Raw genomic sequence first — 19,872 nt, 5'->3', positions numbered from 1 at the left:
CAAATCAAATCAAAATATGCTATAGCATACACACCCCACACAAATCCACTTCCTTGCTAGCCGGACAGGATCGGCGAGGCATGTACATATATCTTATATACATATATACAAATACTCCTATACGTTATGTCGAATCCAACTTGCTTTGAGTTGTACTGCCCTTCCGTAGCCATATTTAGAGACGAAGCATAGTTGGGTCTGGGTTTTAATAATTAGCATCTAGATTCTAGAGTATTTTAAAGTCATAGCGTAAACGAATTTTAAGAACGAACGTAACCCTCATCAGAAATCGAAGTCGAAGCGAAAGCGACATTTAATTTTACTGCGTACTGCCATAAACTAACTCTTCTAATTGCAAAACACACACAACTGAAATATACTTACCATATAAATACGAGTATATCTAGATATATACATATAGCATTTAAAATTATATAAAAATTAAAGGAACATTTTACATATACATACATATATGGGGATATATATTTAGTTTTTAGAACTTCTTGTACTTACAGCAATACTAATTCCTGGAAGTCGACTTAATTTTTATCTATGTCTGCCCAAATTCTGCTCTCTAACGGATGTCGACTTCGCCAGAAATCTCCTTGAGCTGCAGCGGAACTTTGCACTTGAGATGACAACCCTCCAGGGTCGACGGACCTCTCAATCCGGTTTCAATTTACAGTTTTTCCGCAGCACTCTGATTGTCAGGAGAGCGTTGAAGTGGAGGATATTCCGAGAGCTGAACAAGTGTCGAGTCCCAAGGGAACTGTCTCTCTTTGTGGTATTTTCCTTTCCACTAAGGCTGAGCTGTAGGACACACCCAAAGATGGAAGACAAGATTAGGTGCCTGGAATGAGTATTCTGAAGTGTCTGCTCTCTCTATGTCCTGCAGAAGATCAGTTAAGTGATCGATAAAGTTCTCTTTCTGCCGATAGGGATTATAGTCTGTGCATTTATTATTTCGTTCTGGCGATTCTATGAGTTTGCCAGCCCAAAATAGATTCGTTCCAATGATCTGCGGGTTAACTTGAGACACTCTCTTTGGACCGCTGTGCAACAATATCTGCGGTGCGTGAGCAGATTGCCATCACAGGCAAATTATGTGATGTTCTGTAACAAATCTGTCACAGCTTGACGCCGCTGTTGATGCTTGCCGACTCGGCGTTCACTCACAACGCCACCAACTTGCTCACACCCTTTCGCCTGGGCATCCACATCCACTGCCAGGGGTCAGTACGGCAGAGAGATGCGGGCAAACCACAAATTGGTCAGAGATGGCGATAACATCAATTGGTCTTGATGGCGGTGCCTTTTGTATGATTCTCCCGCAGTACTTAATGCCACAATATGCTCTACCCTCACCACTGGCTCTATCTAGATTATGTATGTATGACTGTGGCTCTGGCAGCTTTACTATATATGTACTTTGGGATAGTTCAGATCCTTCTCTTCATAAAGCAATGGCATGGTTTGATCAGAGAATGAACGGTATACTAAGCCCAATCCCCATCCAAAGATGATTTTCCTAAGGACTTATGGATATTTGTCACCTAACAAGCTGCTCATCTCCCAGATCCTTACTGTTGGCCTCGTTCTGGAGGACATGCAGGCCTTTTCTTGGCTTGGCTTAAAGGGTAGAAGAAAAAATACACATATATATCCCAAAGGATGAAATTTCCCATTCCTAACAGCAACATTACAGAATTTGACCATGTTTTCTTTAATCAGGTGCAATAAAGTTCTTAAGTCGAAGAACCTAGCCAACAAATGGAGGAACATGCAACATTTATGTCAGCCATCTGCAGATGTTCAAGTGATAGATACACGTATCTTGAATCTGATATCCGTAGGCAAGACGAGTAGCTATACAGATGGAATCTTCTGGGCTGGCCCAAGCCTCAAGCTTGCTGCGTGGGCCTCCCCTCTCTAGTCATCTGCCCACAGCCAGCCCTGGCCCAGCCCTGCCGCAGTTGCGTCTGCGTGTTGCACCTTTTCCGCAGTTGCCGCTGTTGGCTCTACCTGTGTTGCTCTGCGACCGCTTTAATGATGATCATAGTACGCAAAACGCAACGCAAAAAACAGAGAAGATGACGAAGGAGATGCAGCCGAAAACCAATCGATTATTATATGTGCCGCACTATATTTCAGTCGGAGGCAGTGGCAGTGGCAGTGTGGCTGAAACGAGGGATTGAGCCAGAGTTCCAGCGAAGAGATTATTTTTATTTGCCCTGCCAGATAGCCAGACACGTCGAAAGAGTGATAGAGGGCGATGGGCCCTTTTGGGCCAAACCGGTTGGACAGGTAGCGTTGGAAAAGTTGTACGCACGCCTTGCCCTTCTTGGTCTTCGTCTGCGGCGTCCTCCTGCTCCTCGCCAGGATAATGACTGTACGAGCACGGAATCCGGGTAGAGGTTGGCATCAGCATGGGCCTAGGAGTGCTATTCCTTTTACCGTTCCCTCTTCAGTCAGGATGCTGGTGCGTGTCGTCTCTTTCTTTCTCTCTGCATGTGCGTGCGGGGGTGCGGGTGCAGGTAGCGACACAGATTTCTACAACGCCCCTACCCCTACTCTTATCACAACCCTCCGGGTTGTCCTAGTCCTCGTCTTAGTCCCTTTTTTTAGAAGGCAAAGAAGACGATGTCGACTCTGGTGGCGGCGTTTTCCTTTTTTAGGTCCCAGAAAATGTTCGTCTCTGTGTGTTTGTGTGCGAGAGGGAATGTGCATCGCTTTCCTAGTATCAATAACAATGCATTCCCGCTATTGTTGTTCCATCCGCTGGATTTTGTGCATCATCCCAAATCCCAAACGACGAAGGCCTGCCCCTGCTTACGCTTGTGCCTGTATATGTGCTGTGTGCGGCAACATTTTTTGGAGTTATCGTTAATATTTTCTTGGAAACCGGGATTGTATTGTTGCGCTCGCAGGTAGCGAACAGCGATCGCACACACAGATACACACAGCCACACACAAATACTGAGGCAGCTAAAGAGGCAAGACAGGTACCTGCTCGACTTCGGAATGCAACAGCGGCAGAAACAAATGCGTCGGAGTTTGGCATTGAGAGACGTAAGCTTTGTGCTCTGTAGAAGAACCTGAACACAATCTGAGGACCAGACCCGACCCGACCATAGAGTCAGACCTGGGCCAAAATCAAGATGAATCCAAGCCAGGTCTAGCATTCAGCTCGGCCTCTCCCTCTCTTTCAATCTTGGAATCTATCTCTCTAGCCTGAGAGAGCCACTAGTACAGATGCAGATGGAGAGACTCTCGCTCTCAAACGCTAGCCTTTTTCAGTGTTGACAAAATTGGCAAGCCATAAAATATAGATTTCTTTTCTCGTTGAGCAATACGTCCATTAAGAATTTTATAAAATTGATGTACTCTATGTATTTTTAACTGTATTTTAAGTGGTTATCACATAACATTTGCTAACTCATGTTATTTTATTTTTTTTAAATTATGGTAAAAATTAAGCATTAGCTCAAGCTTTTTAATATAAATAGCTGTATTTTATTTTTGTTATATGTTGTCAGATTTTACTGAACTTTTCTAATTTTTCAAACTTGTTGAAAAATGAACATGTTTGAAGAAACATAGCATATGATGATATTCCACATCAATCTTATTGAATCCCTTATGTAATGCTTATAATTTCCAAATACTATACAAAGTTTCCACAAAATCTAGCCGAAAACAAGCCAAATATCACAAAAACCTCCACTGCCTCTCAATTCAGCTTCAGACCGAGAGACTGAGAGAGAGAGAGAGCGCACTGCTCTACCTGCTTTGAGCACAGTCAGCCATTGCTGAATTCGACTGCCTGCTCACACAGATACTCGACTCGCACACACACACGCGCACACAGGGGAATCTATCTCTCTGTCGTTTTACTATAAGCAACGCTGCTGCGGCCAAAGCGAGCGTAGTTTTTCTCTCAACGTCGTCCGGTTCGGTTGCGCGCGTCTTGGATCTCTCGAACACTAACGACATTTGGATTTACCCACCATCCAAGCCAAGCCAAAGGCCCCCCAAGTGCTACAGTCAGAGTGCAAGAGTCGCAAGCCAGAGTGCAACACGAGTGAATCAGTATCAGTATAAACAGAACCAGAATAATCTCGCGGACATCCCAGTTCTAGTCCCAGTGCAACCTAAGAACATCTTTCGTACCATTTCCCCCTTGAAACTGCCGCGTACCGACGTACGTAAAATGCGACGTATATAAGACGCATCTACGTAGTGAACCCGTCATAATAGAACCTTCTATACAGCCACAAAGCAAAGAGTCTCCTGCAGACAGAGTAATCAGCGAAATAGCTAGAGGAAGAGAAAGAGGTAGCAGCAGGACGCCGAGCAGCATGGCCACCAACACAGAGCTTCTGCCCTTCCACCATCAGACGACCATTTCCCTGCAGACGGCGGCCGCTCTTACCAACTATCATGGCGGCGGAGGCAGCACAGCCGCAGCGAGTGGAGCCGCTCCCAGTGGAGCTAATGGCGCCCCCGTGTGGGGCATGGACGAACTCTACCCACAGACTGAGCTACCCGGCCTCACACGCAACGCCCACCACCTGCTGCGCTTCACGCCCTACGCATTGCACCACCGCCCGCAGCTGCAGACCCTTCCGCCGGCGCTATACCTGCAACATGCGGCCGCGGCTGCAGCCGCTGCTGCAGCGGCAGCAGCCCATGCGCAGCACCACCATCACCATCATCACCACCACCAGCACAGACCCGCCTCGCCGGAGAGCCCACCCCCAGTGGAGGGCACGCACATCAGCAACCTCTTCCCGGAGTTGCTCGAGCAGATCTTCGAGCACCTGCCTGTGAGGGATCTGGGCCGTGCGGCCCAAGTGTGCAGCGCCTGGCGGGACGCAGCCTATGCCAAGAGCGTGTGGAAGGGGGTTGAGGCCAAGCTGCACCTGAAGCGCTCCAGCCCCAGTCTCTTCAACTGTCTGGTGAGGCGTGGAATCAAGAAGGTGCAGATCCTATCCCTGCGCCGCTCGCTCAAGGATCTGGTGCTGGGTGTGCCGGCCCTGACATCGCTGAACCTCAGCGGATGCTTCAATGTGGCGGACATGAACCTGGGACACGCCTTCAGCGTCGACCTGCCCAACCTAAAGACGCTGGACCTATCGCTCTGCAAACAGATCACGGACACGAGTCTCGGACGGATCGCACAGCACCTGCGCAACCTGGAGAATCTGGAGCTGGGCGGCTGCTGCAACATCACCAACACCGGCCTCCTGCTGATCGCGTGGGGCTTGAAGAAGTTACGCCACCTCAACCTGCGCTCCTGCTGGCACATCAGTGACCAGGGCATTGGTCACCTGGCCGGTTTCAGCCGCGAGACGGCCGAAGGCAACCTCCAGCTGGAGCACCTTGGACTGCAGGACTGTCAGCGGCTAAGCGACGAGGCGCTAGGGCACATCGCCCAGGGCCTCACCTCCCTGAAGTCCATCAACCTGAGCTTCTGCGTCTCCGTGACGGACAGCGGATTGAAGCATCTGGCGCGCATGCCCAAGTTAGAGCAGCTGAATCTACGCTCCTGCGACAACATCTCGGACATTGGGATGGCCTACCTCACAGAGGGTGGCAGCGGCATCAACTCCCTGGACGTGAGCTTCTGCGACAAGATCAGCGATCAGGCTCTGACGCACATCGCCCAGGGTCTCTACCGCCTGCGCTCCCTCTCCCTCAACCAGTGCCAGATTACGGACCAGGGCATGGTGAAGATCGCCAAGTCGCTGCAGGAGTTGGAGAACCTTAACATCGGCCAGTGCAGCCGCATCACCGACAAGGGCCTGCAGACTCTCGCCGAGGATCTCACCAACCTCAAGACCATCGATCTCTACGGCTGCACGCAGCTGAGCTCCAAGGGCATCGACATCATCATGAAGCTGCCTAAGCTGCAGAAGCTCAACCTGGGCCTGTGGCTGGTCAGATGATGCGTCCACCATGACTGCAATGCCTGTGCGGAGGCGGAGGCAGCAGAAGCGGCAGCATCGGCGCTCAAGAGGAAGAGCTCCACCACTAATAGCAATCCCAACACGAGTTCCAATACCAATGCTGGTCTGGGCTAGACTTCTGGCGGAGGAGAGACACTTGGAGTGGCCCTGAAGTGTGCGTGTGACTTTCAATCCTACCTACCGATAGCGGATTGCCGCTTGCCGATTGCCCATGCCCATGCCCATTGCCCGTGTGTCCAGTCCAGTGTCGAGAAGTTGCATGTCGTCTGGCTGTGGCACGTAATTATATAGGGAGAGGGGAATGGTAAGGGCTGGCAGGGCGGGAAGTCAACTTCGGGGCAGACAAGATACACTGAAAACTCATAGCTTTCGTTTGCCATACCACACGCTGTACTAAATTTTTTCGTACGAATCGAGTAGAAACGGAGAGACGATGGGGAGAGGTGGAGTGTCAGAAAGAGACGTAGAAACAGGCGGAGGCAGAAACAACAACAAAGAGCAAACAATGAAACATACACACAGACACACTAACACTGAGACACAGCAAGAGCGAAAGAGTGGGAGAGTGAGGTGGAGCGACGGCGGCGTCATGGAGCTTGCTCTGTGTTGTTGTGCCGCTGGTTCCTAAGGGGGGGAGAGCGGTGGGACGAGGCCCCCACTGGCGTCGGCTTACACGCACGCAGCGATAAAAAAGGAAAAAAACAGAAACGAGAGAAAAAAGAAACAACAGCAAAAGCAGCAACAACAACAACTGCAGCTATGGCCGCCAGCAACAAAGTGCATGGCGATGGAGACGCGCGATAAGCGTCATGAGAGACCAGCAGAGCCGGAGCAGCGCGAGTAAGAGTGAGAGGGAGGGAGAGGGAGAGTGCGATGGAGTGGGCAGCGCAGCACATTATAACATACACACACACACACAAACACGCACGCAGTATAGAGAGACATGCATATGTATGTGCAATGCAGGCCGCCGTTAAACAGATGCAAATAAATTTAAATAGTTTATTTTAATTCACGCTTCGGCTACAAAAGCCAGCGTCCTCCATTGCCACAGCGACAGCAGCAGCAGCAACTGCAACAACAACATGAAGAATGTTCGGCAACGGCAGCTGCCTTGACTGTGTGTGTATGGTGTGTGTGTGTGGAATGGAGTGTAGGGAGAAGAGAGGTAGGACGGCAGCTTTAAGCTTTCTGAGACGGGGCTCAACCAAGGTATAATCTGTATAAGGTGGGTCATACCCAGAGCTCAAACGATGATAGTTTCATTCATGATGGTTTCATGTATCAGAGGTTCATTAAATAGCAGGTTAAACAGTTGGGGACTCTCTCTCTCTGACTCTTAATATAGGCACTTATGTGACTTCGGGAATACCTCACCTGGAATGACTAATATACTTTGGGTGCAACTTTGACTTCGTTCACTACCGCTGCTCCACCACCCCAGCATTTGCTCTTTGTTGCTGTGTCTCTATAGCTTTTATCATCCTCTCTCTCACTGCTCTGCTCCCCGTTTCACCTTACATATATTGTTTGTGTTCTCTTTTTGTTCTGTTTCTTCTTTGTTCCTCCCGTCAGCTCCTTCTGCGCTTCGTTTGCGAATTCGCTTTAGTACAGCGTCCGTTAGTTATGCCGTTTAATTTAGTTGATTACAAATTAAAGAAAACACGAAAATCTAAGCAAAAAAACATGTTAATAGTAGAACTTAAAGAAAATGCGTAAATTTAATTTCTAGTTTTTAGTTTTAGCATTCGTAAAGCCACAATTAGTCAAATACGAAAATGAAGAGGAAAACATAGCGAAAAACTCACCAACACACACACACACACACACACAAACGTTAAAGAAAATTCTGTACATTTTTTATTGTTTAATTTATAAGTAAGCAAAAAAAAAAGCGAAGGAAACCCGAAAAAAAGAGCGCGATAACGATTGAAAAGAATATACGAATTAATTCTTTTTTCTATTGTGATATAAAATGTATTGTATAAAAAAACACAAGCAAACAAAATTAAACAAAAATGCTAAAACAAGAATTACGTAATTTTATTTAAGCAGAAACAAGGGACAAAACCTTCCAAACAATCAAAAAATATAAAGAATAAATTAAACTAAATTAAATAAAAAACTAAATAAATATTGTAATTCCAATGTTATGTTAAGTACTGGAGTCCCGATTCGAAGAACTTTTGTTGAGCCGCAATATACCGAATGCCTTAATTCTTTTTGCAAAACTATTATTATTAACTATGTTGATTCTTGAGATCCTTGATTTTTGATTACATTACCCGTTTACCCCTAGCCCTAAGATCTCCATTGATTGATTGATTGATTTATTGATTGATATTTCTGTTGTGTCACGTTGACGGAGAAGCCCCCAGAAAGGAGACGACGAACGGATCATGCGGAAGGAAGAGAAAATAAATTAAATATGTATAAAAAACCAAGCAAATCGTATGTGTTTTCAACGATTCTGGGTGATGGGATGGGATGGTTGGATGGGTCGAGAATGGCAGTTGTTTATCTTATCCAACAAATGCGTAAATATTTTGCTGGCAATTCATTTTATTCCATGTCCCGGACACGAGTGTGCGTGTCTGCTGCATTTTGTAATGAACAAAGGGCCACACTAATGCAATTCCAATGAAATGTGCAGCCAGCCAGAGATGCAGATGCCGATATATGTATGTAGTATGTATGTACATATGTATGTGGTCATACATATGTGTGTATGTATATACTTATGCATGTGCTGCATATGCGGTTATGCAAGGGACACACACAAACACACACGGACTCCTCTTATGTATTGCAATTATTTATATTCCCTGCATTATGTATTTGCAAGCAGCGATGCATTTACAAACACATACTACATGCACTCGAACACGCATGTTCGTAGGCCTGTGTGGCACATAACGGTTTTACTTGCTTGCTAACTGCTTAAATTTGCATTAAATGTGCGTATGCGTCAATTGTGCGTGTGCGTGAGTCTTTGTCTGTGTGTTTGATTAACATTTATACATACATATATGTATGTACATCTGTATTTATGTATATATATATATATATACTTAAACGTATATAAACGTATGTATGTGTATGTGGAAGCCATCCAATTGGGAATTTTCACCGCCTGGAATCAGCGGTGCCCACTCTTAAAGCTTTAAACGGGGATTAGAGCCCGAAACAGAACTCAGATTGATAGATTAGCGCTTAGACCTGATTTCGTGGTCACAGACAGAACTATGCGGTAAATCTAAAACACATAGGAAAAGATTAAGTATAAAGAGATTATGTATAAACTTTATACATGCGTACACACATAAATATGATATATGTATGAATGGCAGATTGTCCAGACTTTGTTACTAAATTATAGCAGAATTGTTGCACTTAAAGATGCACCAATCCAGAGCGACATCAGATGTGGTAGTTCCCTGTAATCGAACTTCACAGAAGTTTTATGCTATTTTTCCACTGAAAAAATTCTTTGTTCAGTCACAGCTGCATTTCTGATTAATTGTTACATTATAGCTTATGCGTTTTTAATACGAGCGACTATTATTTGGAAATACCCTCGCTCAGAGAACCCAGCGAAGCTCATCTTGGAACGGAACGGAAATTCCGCCTCAAAGTCGGGTATTTCTAATGCTATAACTTGGATTGAAAGGCCCGCTTAAGTTCGTTTTAGTTAAAATTCAACACACAAAACCTGACTCAAGCTCTTTCTCTCTCTTTCTGTCTTTCTCTGGCTGAGGCCTGAATCGGTGTGGTCTCTGTTTCTCTGCCTCTGCGTCTATTTCTGCATGTGCCCCAACTGCGACGACTGGAGCTAAAACTGGGAGTGCGCTCGTGTGCCGGGCAAAATGTTGTTTAACCAACATTTGCATTCTATGAATTTTGAATTTTCTGAAACGCAGGCGTAAGATATCGTCGAGGCGAGTCACGAGCGTGGGGACAACAACAGCGGGGCAACGTCGCTGGCTCGGCGGCTCCAAGGGTAGGTGCTGGTTTGGTTCGGAGGTCCAGGCCCTGATGTCAGACTTGGGCTATTGCTTATCTTATCAGTCGACGTGGGCAAACAAAGCAAGCCACCCACCACTACCACAACCACCCACCGAACGGGGCAGGGACCAGGCCTTACGACTTATCGGTCATATTGGGGGGTACTTTGGCTCTGATATGCAGTGGAGCTGCAACTGCATTTGCTGTGGAGGGCCCCATTTCGGGGGGTCTCATTAGCATGGCAACGGCCATGGCAGGGAAAGCTGCTGGGGGGATTCTGGACCAGGGCCCAGAGATTCAGAATCTAACTCCCATTTATCAGCATTTTCCACGCACTCCTCGGCACGAGACGAATTCCAAAATCGATTCGAACTCTGCCGCTGTCGCTGCCCGTGCGAGCCCCTGCTGCCGCGTACACTCTTTGACGTTCCAACGGGCTCGTAATGTCGCACAGGGAGTCGAGACGCAGCAGTCGTCTGGCATCCAAATGTGTTCCTTTTACCGTACTCACACACACACACACACACACAGAGACTCACTAGCACACAACCATACACTGGCATACACTTCTCGGGGAGAGAGAGACCGTCGAGCAACCCTTCGCACGGTGGTACGGTTCCATTTCGATTCGTTCGGTTCGGTCTAGCACTTTGAGTTTGAACCCCCGTTTTTTCAAAGGACTAACTTCAAATGCCGAAAATAAATGCCCCCACCCCCTCCTTCGTACAGCGCTCCCCTGGCACGGAGCGCTAAGGGAAATGCATTCAACATACATATATAAAAAAGAAGGAACGAAGAAATTTTAATCCACAACGGACCCGTATATGTGTGCCTTATGGATACCCTTGTCTCTGGGTGTGTGTGTGTGTGTGTGTGTGGGAAAATGTGTGCTAGAGTATGTGTGTCATGGATACACATTTCGTGAATGCCGCCCAAGGTGACCAAGGATGGAGAAAGCACCACCACTAAAATCACCAAGGAGCGGCTATCACAGCCGCTGTCGTCTCTGCAGTCTCTGCAGCTACCTGCCCCTGCGATTCGAGACGGGGCGGATGTTGCACGCCGAGGACGATCGGGCGTGGAATGTGGAAACAGGTGTCCTTAAACCAACAAAACAGAAGGGAAATCCGGAATATGAAGACAGCTCAGCCTGAGATTTTCGCACATAAATCAGCATTCAGATACATACTATATGTGATAGTGTTCCGAACGCGGCTTGAAAAGATTTATAAATGTTCAAGAAGAAAGTCGGAAGCAATAAAATATATTCGCATATAAATCAGAGTCCCAGAGAGCAGATCCAGAAGTTTCAGTCTCTGATTTGTTATCCACAACTTCAGAATGCAAAACGTATTCAAAATAAATACTATATTCAGAATCGGACAAAGATTTTGGACAGAAAGTTGATCTTAGATATTTTAAAGTTCTGAGAATCAGCATATCCATTAGGTTGATGGAGAAGTTGCAATCTCAGCTTATGAGTATCGTCAGAATATAGCCTCAGTACGATCGAGAGTTCAGAAAAATGTCATATACATACATATGTATGTAGATCCGAAACTTGTTCTACCTTCTGTGGAGTCAAAGGGAAATCGCTGAAGCTATCGCTGCCAGTGGAATGTGAGCGAAACAACATCAAGAGGAACGACAGCGGGGAATGTGAAACAAGCGCTGAGATACAGATACAAAACACTTATTTTTAATTTCGATGAATCACCGTTGGTTTGGTTTTGGCTTTTGGTTTCTGTTTGGGGTTCGGTTCGGTGCGGATCGGTTGGGGCTGAAACGAAATTCAGCGACGTCGCCGATGACTGCATGCCTCGTTGGAGCCGGGCGACGATAGACAAAAGGGGTACACAGGGTGCGGGTGCGGGTGCGGAGGAGAGCAAGGCTGGCAGAGCAGAGCACAGAACACGGGACAAAGGCGCACAGAGAGAGAGAGGGAGAGAGATACGGATAAGAGGGAGATGGAGACAGGAGAAGTAGAGGAGAAAACGCGATGAAAAACAAACTGAAAGAATGCACAAAGAGCAGACGACGATCGGCATTGGAAACGAAACGTAACGAAAAGCGTTGAAAATGCTGGTCGAATATGTCGCCGACCGAGAACTAGAGCTTTCCGATCTGTATCTGACATTCCAGAGGGCCTATTTCCAGATAGCGGGTAATAGTATCCGTATCCGTCTCCGTTTTTAGCTGGTTTCAGGCAAGCACAGGCGACACAGCTTTGTCTGGGAATGTTGAGTATCAGCCGCCCCCCAATCGGTGGAAATTCGACACGCCTTGAAAGCCAAGTAAAATTCTAAGCAAACCCGATCCTCCCCCTTCTTTGAACCCTCTAGCCATATCACGCGGTCTAGACATGTGCCAGAGATCTAATGTTCGGTCTGCATGCGGGAGTTGGATGAGGATGAGGATGAAGCTTAAGGAAACGTAAACTTTTCAGCTCTCTCCCTTGCAGCATCAGCATCCTTTTGTTCGCAGCGAAGCAGAAGAAAGAGAAGCGGAAGTGCTTTGTCGCCATTTGATGTGACAACGACTTCCTGCTCGGGCCTGACCTGAGACCGGGCACCGAAAAGTCTTGGCTTAGAGTTGGAGTTGGACTTGGCGAAAATATTGATTATTTAAGATGGCGTGCCATATGGACGATGTGGAGGTGCACCACAACGGGGTTGGATCTGGGGTTAGTCGACCAACAACGGTGCACATCAAAGGCTTCGGTTCGTCAAAGTTCTTTTAGTACGTGGCTTTTTCTGTTTTTTTTTTTTGCTTTTTCTGCTTTTGTTGGTGCTGTCGTCATTTGCATTTTGGCGGGTTCCCAGTGCCACGGATGAGAATCGAGCGAAGGTCTCTCGCAAAATTGATTGTGCGGCAACCTGGGAAAGACCTTTGCATATGCATGTCAAGAGTTGTCCAGCTCTGGCCATTGTTGTTGTTGTTGTTGTTGTTGTTGTTGTTGTTGTTCTTGCTGCAAGTTGTTGCTGCTGTTGCATGTTGCCTGTGCTTGTGCTTGGCCTGTTGCTTGGCTCCGGTGGAAGCCTGGTGGTTTCTGTGTCAGCCACCTGCCTGATCCGCCTTAGGATCTTTGCGACCCGTTTCTGTGCCCCTCTCAGCTCCCCTTGGGGTCTGGGAGCGTTAATTGCAAATGCTGGGGTATCAGCCACGCCCCGAGATGCATATTAAATTGTGTTGCAATAAATGCGAAAAATGCATAAATAAATAAAAGCGCTTGAAACCGCAGGACAGTCCGAGGCTGTCTGCCGCGGTGCGGCATGTCCGCAGCACTTCCGTTTGCCCGCAAAATGGAGCTGGAAATTTTGAATAATATACCATCAAATTTTAAATGCTCTCCCTGCTATGCGAGTCCTCAAAACAAAACTAAAATAGATATTTAAACATAGCAATGGGAGAGGCACAGCTACTGGGCTTCCCAACATCATAAGGTGGAATCCTGCCGGGTGATGAGGTTAATTGCTGCATTACACATCCCCCCTCTAGAGTGAAGGGTATCCTGCATTAAAATCGGCAACAAAATCAAATGTAACCAAATCATTATCCGCAGCCGCACAAAAATTATGTGCGTGCAACAAAAATGCAATCGAAATCGGAATTGCAGATGGTCCTTGCTGTTGGTTGATGGAGTCGCCGTTGCTGTGGCAGTTGCAATTGCAGTTTCAGCTGTACATGGTCGGAATATATTGTATATGCTTAATGGTGGGCGGTGGGGCGTTGGGAGCCGGCCGGCGGAGGATGGTGGGTGGTTGGATGCATTTTGGGGTTGCATTCGGTGGCGGTGGACAGGAAACTTGATAAGTTGGCCTGTACAAAGGAAATGCATGAAATGTGCATGGAATGCACATTCTCATTGTATCTGTGTGTTGTTCCTGTGCTAGTCCGTGTGGCTGTGTTTGAGGCATTGGAATTTCAGACGCATAGATTGTAGATAATTGCAATGCTGCCCTATCTGACTGCAGCCCCACAAAAGTAGGCAACGAAATTGCTATCTTCTATTTGGGGTTTCATTAAGATTCAATTACTAGCCAGAAAGGGAAATATTTAATAATCTTCATATGAGAATTATTTTGCGATAATTGTTTCACTTCTTCCTGCTTTTGTTGCTGCCTTCTATGTGGGCAAAGGGCCAACAGAACCGTTGCATCCGTTGTATTTTGAAATATATTTCAAGCTCATTCAGCGCATTCGAGAGATATTCAGCAGCCCCACACAGATACGAAACCAACACAATCACGCACTCAACCAGAGCGCGAGAGACAGAGAGCATGCTGCCTCCTCTCTTATTGCCTCTCCCGCTCTTGGGCTCTCTCTCTGGCCTACCCACCACTGGATAACAGAAGACGCTCGGGTGGGGGACAGAGCCACGTTCGCGCCAGCAAGTCGACAATTCGTCTGGCCGTCGTTCCTCCGCCCGAACAATTGAAAACTTGCTCGGGCGAATCGCCCCAGAAAGTCGACAGTTTGCTGCCAATGGCTGCCGTGCTTGGCTTTACCCTGTCCATTTTGGTGGCGGACGCGCCATAAAGTAACGAGTTCTTTTATCTGCCGCCTGCGTACAGTGAATTTCGTCGATTTCTGGAAACTTGATGGCGCGTCGCCCCAGCAAGTATGGGGAAATGTCAAACGCACAGCGACGTGGCGTTGAATCCGCTACTTGATGGCTCCCTCAAATGGGCGCTGCAGCCCCGCAACGAACCCCGCCGAGCCCCACGAGCTCCGGAGCTGTAGATGTAGTTGTAGCTATAGCTGGAGCTGCCTGCCTCTGTCTCTGTCTCTGCCTTTGCCTCTGCCTGGCTGGCCGTCTTGCCTTGCCTTCAGTCGCGCTGCTGCTGCTGCTGCTCCAATGAGCCAGGGCTGGGGGTTTGCTGCTCTGTCGCACTGTCGCTCTGTCGCTGTCCCTGTTGGAGTACAGACTTGTGGAGGAACTCTTATCTCCGGCTAAACCCCCGAATATCATATTTAATTTACGTTGTTCCTCAGATAAGGAGAACTTTCTTGATCGCAGATACGGACAAACTTTGTCAGAGATTGGGCAGAGTGACCCATTTATGGGGCAGCTGGATTGCCAAAGATCTATGAGATTATCATGAATCTAGAGATATTGTGTGATCATAAATAGAAATACAAATATTTCATATTATTTCCTTCAATACTTTACGCCTTTTATAATGCCAAGTACTCAATACTACAGGCATTAATAATATTATTGTTTCTATATAAATCTGTACCTTTCCCAGGAGAACACACATGCCATACCATCATCTCCAGTTCGGACTCCATAAATGAGTTCCGTATAATATTCCGCAATAAAATCTCTCACATATTAAAACTGTTTGAAGTTGGAAGAAAGTGGCCATCCCTGGCACTCACTGGTGTGTTGTCGCAGCAAGTATTTTTCTTTCTTGGACTTGGACATATAGCGTTCGTCCGTGAATTTTCTTCCCCACTACCGTTGGGGCATACAGGGTGCCCCCTATTGGGCTTCGCTCCGATCGTGAGTCGCTGCTCCTGCCCCAAAAGTGCTCCCATCCAAATGGGCCCCAAGGTTGGGTCGCATCGCTTGGCGTCGCAGCGCAGCGCTGCGCGTCTCTCTGCTTGCCACGCAAAAAGCAACATAAAATGTTGTTTTTTCTCTTGAATTGCTTGTGGCCCTGTATTCCCAAATATATGCTTAGAGTGTATCTGTGTGTCGGTCTCTCTGTGCCTGTGTGTGTAAGTGCGCTGGGGATCCGAGAGTGTGTGCGTGCAAGTGTGCGAGAGTTTAAGCTTAAAGCTATTGTACACTTGGTGTGTCGTGTCTGCCTCTCTCCGCGTCCCGTGCCCTGTTCCCCGTCTTTCCCTTTTTACCCTGTACATGTCCCCCTTCTCGGGTTGCCTTTCCCCCATTCTCCATTTTGGCGTTGCCTTCGTTGCCGTCGTCCTCGTCGGCCTGTCGCTGTCCTTACAGGGAGCAAGCAGCCAGCCAGTCAGCCAGCGAAGCGGCAGGAGGAATTTTGGGGGAAACCCACCCAACAAACCGACGGAAGAATGCCCTTTTATGTTCGTCTGGTTATGATTTTATCAAATTCATTCAAATATTCTCTTACAAATTAAAAAAAACTTATTCCTAGAAGGATTTTTGAGCTTACATTAATTCGGCTTTGTATCTTGTTTGCTCTTTTTTCAATCTTGACTCTCTTAATTAATACATTTAGAGCTAAGAAGCTGTACTCCTGTACTAAGCTAAAGTGACTTTCTAACAGCAGATGCGCATTTTTACCCTTTTGTGTTCGTTCACTGATCCTCCAGCTCCAAAAACCCTCCATTTTGAGGATTACTTTCAAGTCTTGGTGCTATAAGCTTAAAGCAGAGCAAAATGGTGTTCTCCATTTGATTTCAGGGTATTCTACTCATGTTGCCTTTGCTGTTGGCAGTGTCGCCATCACCATCACCATCGTAGCCATCGCAGCCAGCTGCCTTTGCCTCTGCCTCTGCCTCTGTCTCTGCCCCTGACTCAGCCTCTTGTTTTTCTCTGGCCCTGTCCATGTCCCTGGCTCTGGCTCTGGCTGTCTCTGGTCCTACGCTTTGCCAACGCATTTTTGTTTTGTTTAGAGCGCAAGTTATGCGGGCGCCAAGGAGGAGTAGCCACATGGAGATGGTGGGGAGAGGAACGGCGGCAGGGGCATGCTTCTTGGTGCTGAGACAGCAGCACACACCCCGACACTTGCCGACAGGTATCGAAAATGTTACCCAAAATGCAGCTGAGCTCTCTAGCACTAGCACCATCTCCAGCACTAGCTTTAAGGCATTCTGCTCCTGCACCACGTTCATATTCTCCTCTAGCATCTAGCTTCTCAGCTTCTCATGGACCCAATTCTTTAACTGCAAAAAGATAGAAAGAAAAGGTGAAGAACTGAAGCTGGCGGCCAAAGTTTGTTAGCAAAGTTGGTCTTTAAGCTGACTTCACCTGACGTCAGACAGCACGCCGGAAGAACCAGCCAAGCAATCACACCACCACCCCATTCGAGCCACACTGGGCCCGGCCTCCTCCTTCTCTCTGACGCCACCCTGCCACACGCACCTTTACACATTTTTCCACTTCCTTTTCATTTCTCCACTGGGCTCCGACTCCGGCTCCAGCTCCTGCCCTGGGCCCAAGTCCGGGCCCGGGTCCGGGTCCGGGCCAAATGAAAAATTGCACACGCGGGAATTTGATTTTAACATGAGAAATAAACACAATGAAGCTGATGGCCCGGCCTGGCAGGCGTTGTGGCCCTTGCCGTGGGGCGGCCTATGGGTTGGTGGTGACACTGCGACTGTCATACATATTCCGTCCTCCTCCTTCTGTTTTTGGGAAACTTTAATTTGGAACTTTAATCAATGAAAAGAGCCCGAGTCACTTTCAATGCTTCAGGTACTAGTACTGTGGATTGATTCATTGTTTAACTAATTTCTCGTGCAGCGAATACCAAAAATTAGTAAATCATTTAAGGGGAACCACACATATGAGATGAAGAGTTAAATTTGGCAATGTGCAAACGATTTCTTCAGCATACTCCATGCGTGCTGTGGCACATTCGAGGCAGATAAGCAAAGGAAGTCAAATTTCTACCCCTTCTAGCCCGGGCTCTCCCTCAAGCCTTTTGCCAGCCCAGCCACCCCTTTCGGATGGTATTTCCCGTTTGTCGCATTCCTTGCCTAATGCTGGAATTTCAATTTTAAAGACTAAACTTGATTACTGAGAGAGTGAGAGAGGCCTCTCGCTGAGCCACTACTGGGGGGATGGGTTTTGCTGCTGGGGGTAGTTCCCTATTGTCTCTCGCATGAATTGCCTTGAAGTTACTTTTAAGGATCAAAGTGACATAAGTTTTGCGCTCCTTCTGCCGTTTCTTCGCTTAGCTCAAGCCCCAGCCCCAGCACCAGCCCCATTCTTCGTCTTCGTCTTTGGCTCCAATTTATTTTATGCCAACAAAAAGTTTTTTAATGTAATTAAAATGGATAATGCCTAAAGTGTGTTTAAACCTAGAGCTATCGCAGCTTTAAGGGGGCTACCCATTCCCATTCCCACTCTCTCTGTCTTTCTTTCTAGTATCCTTCGCGGCTATCTAGCACAGATACACACGAGAACAAACACTCTGATACCAACACTGGCACACGTGCGCGCTGTGCCATAAAGTGCTCAAGTTACTTGCAGGGATTACCCACATGCCCACATGCCCACATACCCACATCCACTCGCACCCCCATGCCCACCCTCCGCATTGGAACAGTGTGGAGCAGAAGTTTTGGGGCCATTTTCTGGCCATTCTTCAGACGATCCTCGGGCCGGACCACAACGCGTATGCGTCATATTGAAGCCAGTTCCACAGTCCAGGCTCAGACCCAGGCTGAGTTCCGGCCGCAAGGAGTTTAGCATTTTCCAATTGCTGCAACTTTTTTAGCTACTGCCGCTTTTCTAGAGAAAAACCAAATTTCCCAACTACACACAAGGACGTGGAAATGGAAGAGAAGGAACAGGATGTGCGGACGGTCGCACAGATGAGGCGGAAGCACGGACAAACAAACGGATAAGAAGGCAGGCAGCAGGCAGCTGAGGGAGGGAGGGAGGCAGGGAGGAGAACAGCGGACGCGGCGCAAGGAGCAGCGAACAAACGAATGAAACAGAACCCAAGAACGAAACGTACATGGAAGATAAGCGCACAGAGTGCGGCACTGATAACGCAGGTCCTGTGCCGTGCCGCCGGGGGGAGGCCAATGGGTGGCGTGGCGGCATGATGTAGGTGTGGGGCCAGGGCCTGGTGAATTTTAACATTTTAGAGAAAATGCGAACGGGAAAATTTCGAACGTCAGGCTAGAATGTTCGAAACGAATTGTGTGTGCGGGCTGCGGAGTGTTGGAGTCGGTGAGAGGGTGGAGATGGAGCTGGAGCTGGAGCTTGATCTGGGGGGAGGGAATGCTCCACACACACACACAGAGAATAAAGGGGGAGGACTCTGTGTGTGTGTGTGGGTAAGTAGTAGCTGCGCTGGAACGAAACAATTTGTAATTTATTTGCGAAGCGTGCGATGTGCGCTGTGCGAAAAGTTGAGGCAGCTGCCAAAGGCGTAGCCCTCGACCATAGGAGAGACAGTAGCTTCAGCTGAAACTGAAACTCGGTCTGGGTCTCGACTGAGACCCAAACTAGAGCTGAGAGCACGCGTAAGCAGATACACAGATGATGTCCTCCCCTCCAGAAGACACACACACACACTCAGATAGCCATAGACAAAGGCAGCGCGTGGGTGGTCCCCTGGTCCTGCTGGGTCTCTGAGTGGAACGATGGTGGATGTACTGGCATCCATCCACACCGAGGGGTTGCTTGCTGGTTGGCTGCTGTTGGTCCACCGCCTTTAAAGACCTTTCAACTTTAAGGCGGAATGCCATCCATAGGTGCAACCTGTAAAAGTACCTTGGCAAACGAGATAATTTCAGATGGTACGACACGGATTTCAAGTAGCAATTCTGAAATTTATTTAATGTACTTTAATGTTTTAAAATTGAATGCTTTACATTTTGAATTTAAGTTTTTAATCAACTTTGTGTGGGTTTTTGTGTGTGAATGGGCTTATGTGAATGCGTCAATGGATGTGTGAGTAAGTGCAGGTTTATTGTTTAATGCTTCACCAGCTCTAAGCATCATTTATAAACTATTTGTATAGGTGTTTATTGTTTAATCAAAGCTGAAGTTGGTTTTACTGGAAGTTATTCTTGCATCACTCAGTCCGGCACGGCAGGGCAGTATTGTATTCGAGTGAGCTGTATCTCCAATGCTGTGGGGTCCATTAGTGGCCTTATTAATGGCGACTAAGTGCCGTCTGGGTGTGACTTGGGTGTAAGTTGTGGGGCTAAATAATCTATCTCAAAA

General features: G+C 47.5%; 1 protein-coding gene across 1 annotated transcript; it reads left to right on the top strand.

Moving 5' to 3' along the window:
* The first annotated feature begins 3,892 nt into the window (after positions 1–3,892).
* Ppa (Partner of paired) lies at positions 3,893–8,418 on the top strand. The gene has a single exon (XM_001360454.4). It carries the CDS (start codon positions 4,359–4,361, stop codon positions 5,946–5,948), a length of 1,590 nt encoding a protein of 529 aa, XP_001360491.3. The 5' UTR covers positions 3,893–4,358; the 3' UTR covers positions 5,949–8,418.
* Positions 8,419–19,872: the final 11,454 nt, after the last annotated feature.

The sequence above is a fragment of the Drosophila pseudoobscura genome, chromosome 3 (assembly GCF_009870125.1).
Source record: "Drosophila pseudoobscura strain MV-25-SWS-2005 chromosome 3, UCI_Dpse_MV25, whole genome shotgun sequence".
Classification (NCBI taxonomy): Eukaryota; Metazoa; Arthropoda; class Insecta; order Diptera; family Drosophilidae; genus Drosophila; species Drosophila pseudoobscura.
This window is presented reverse-complemented; position numbering and strand designations above follow the sequence as displayed.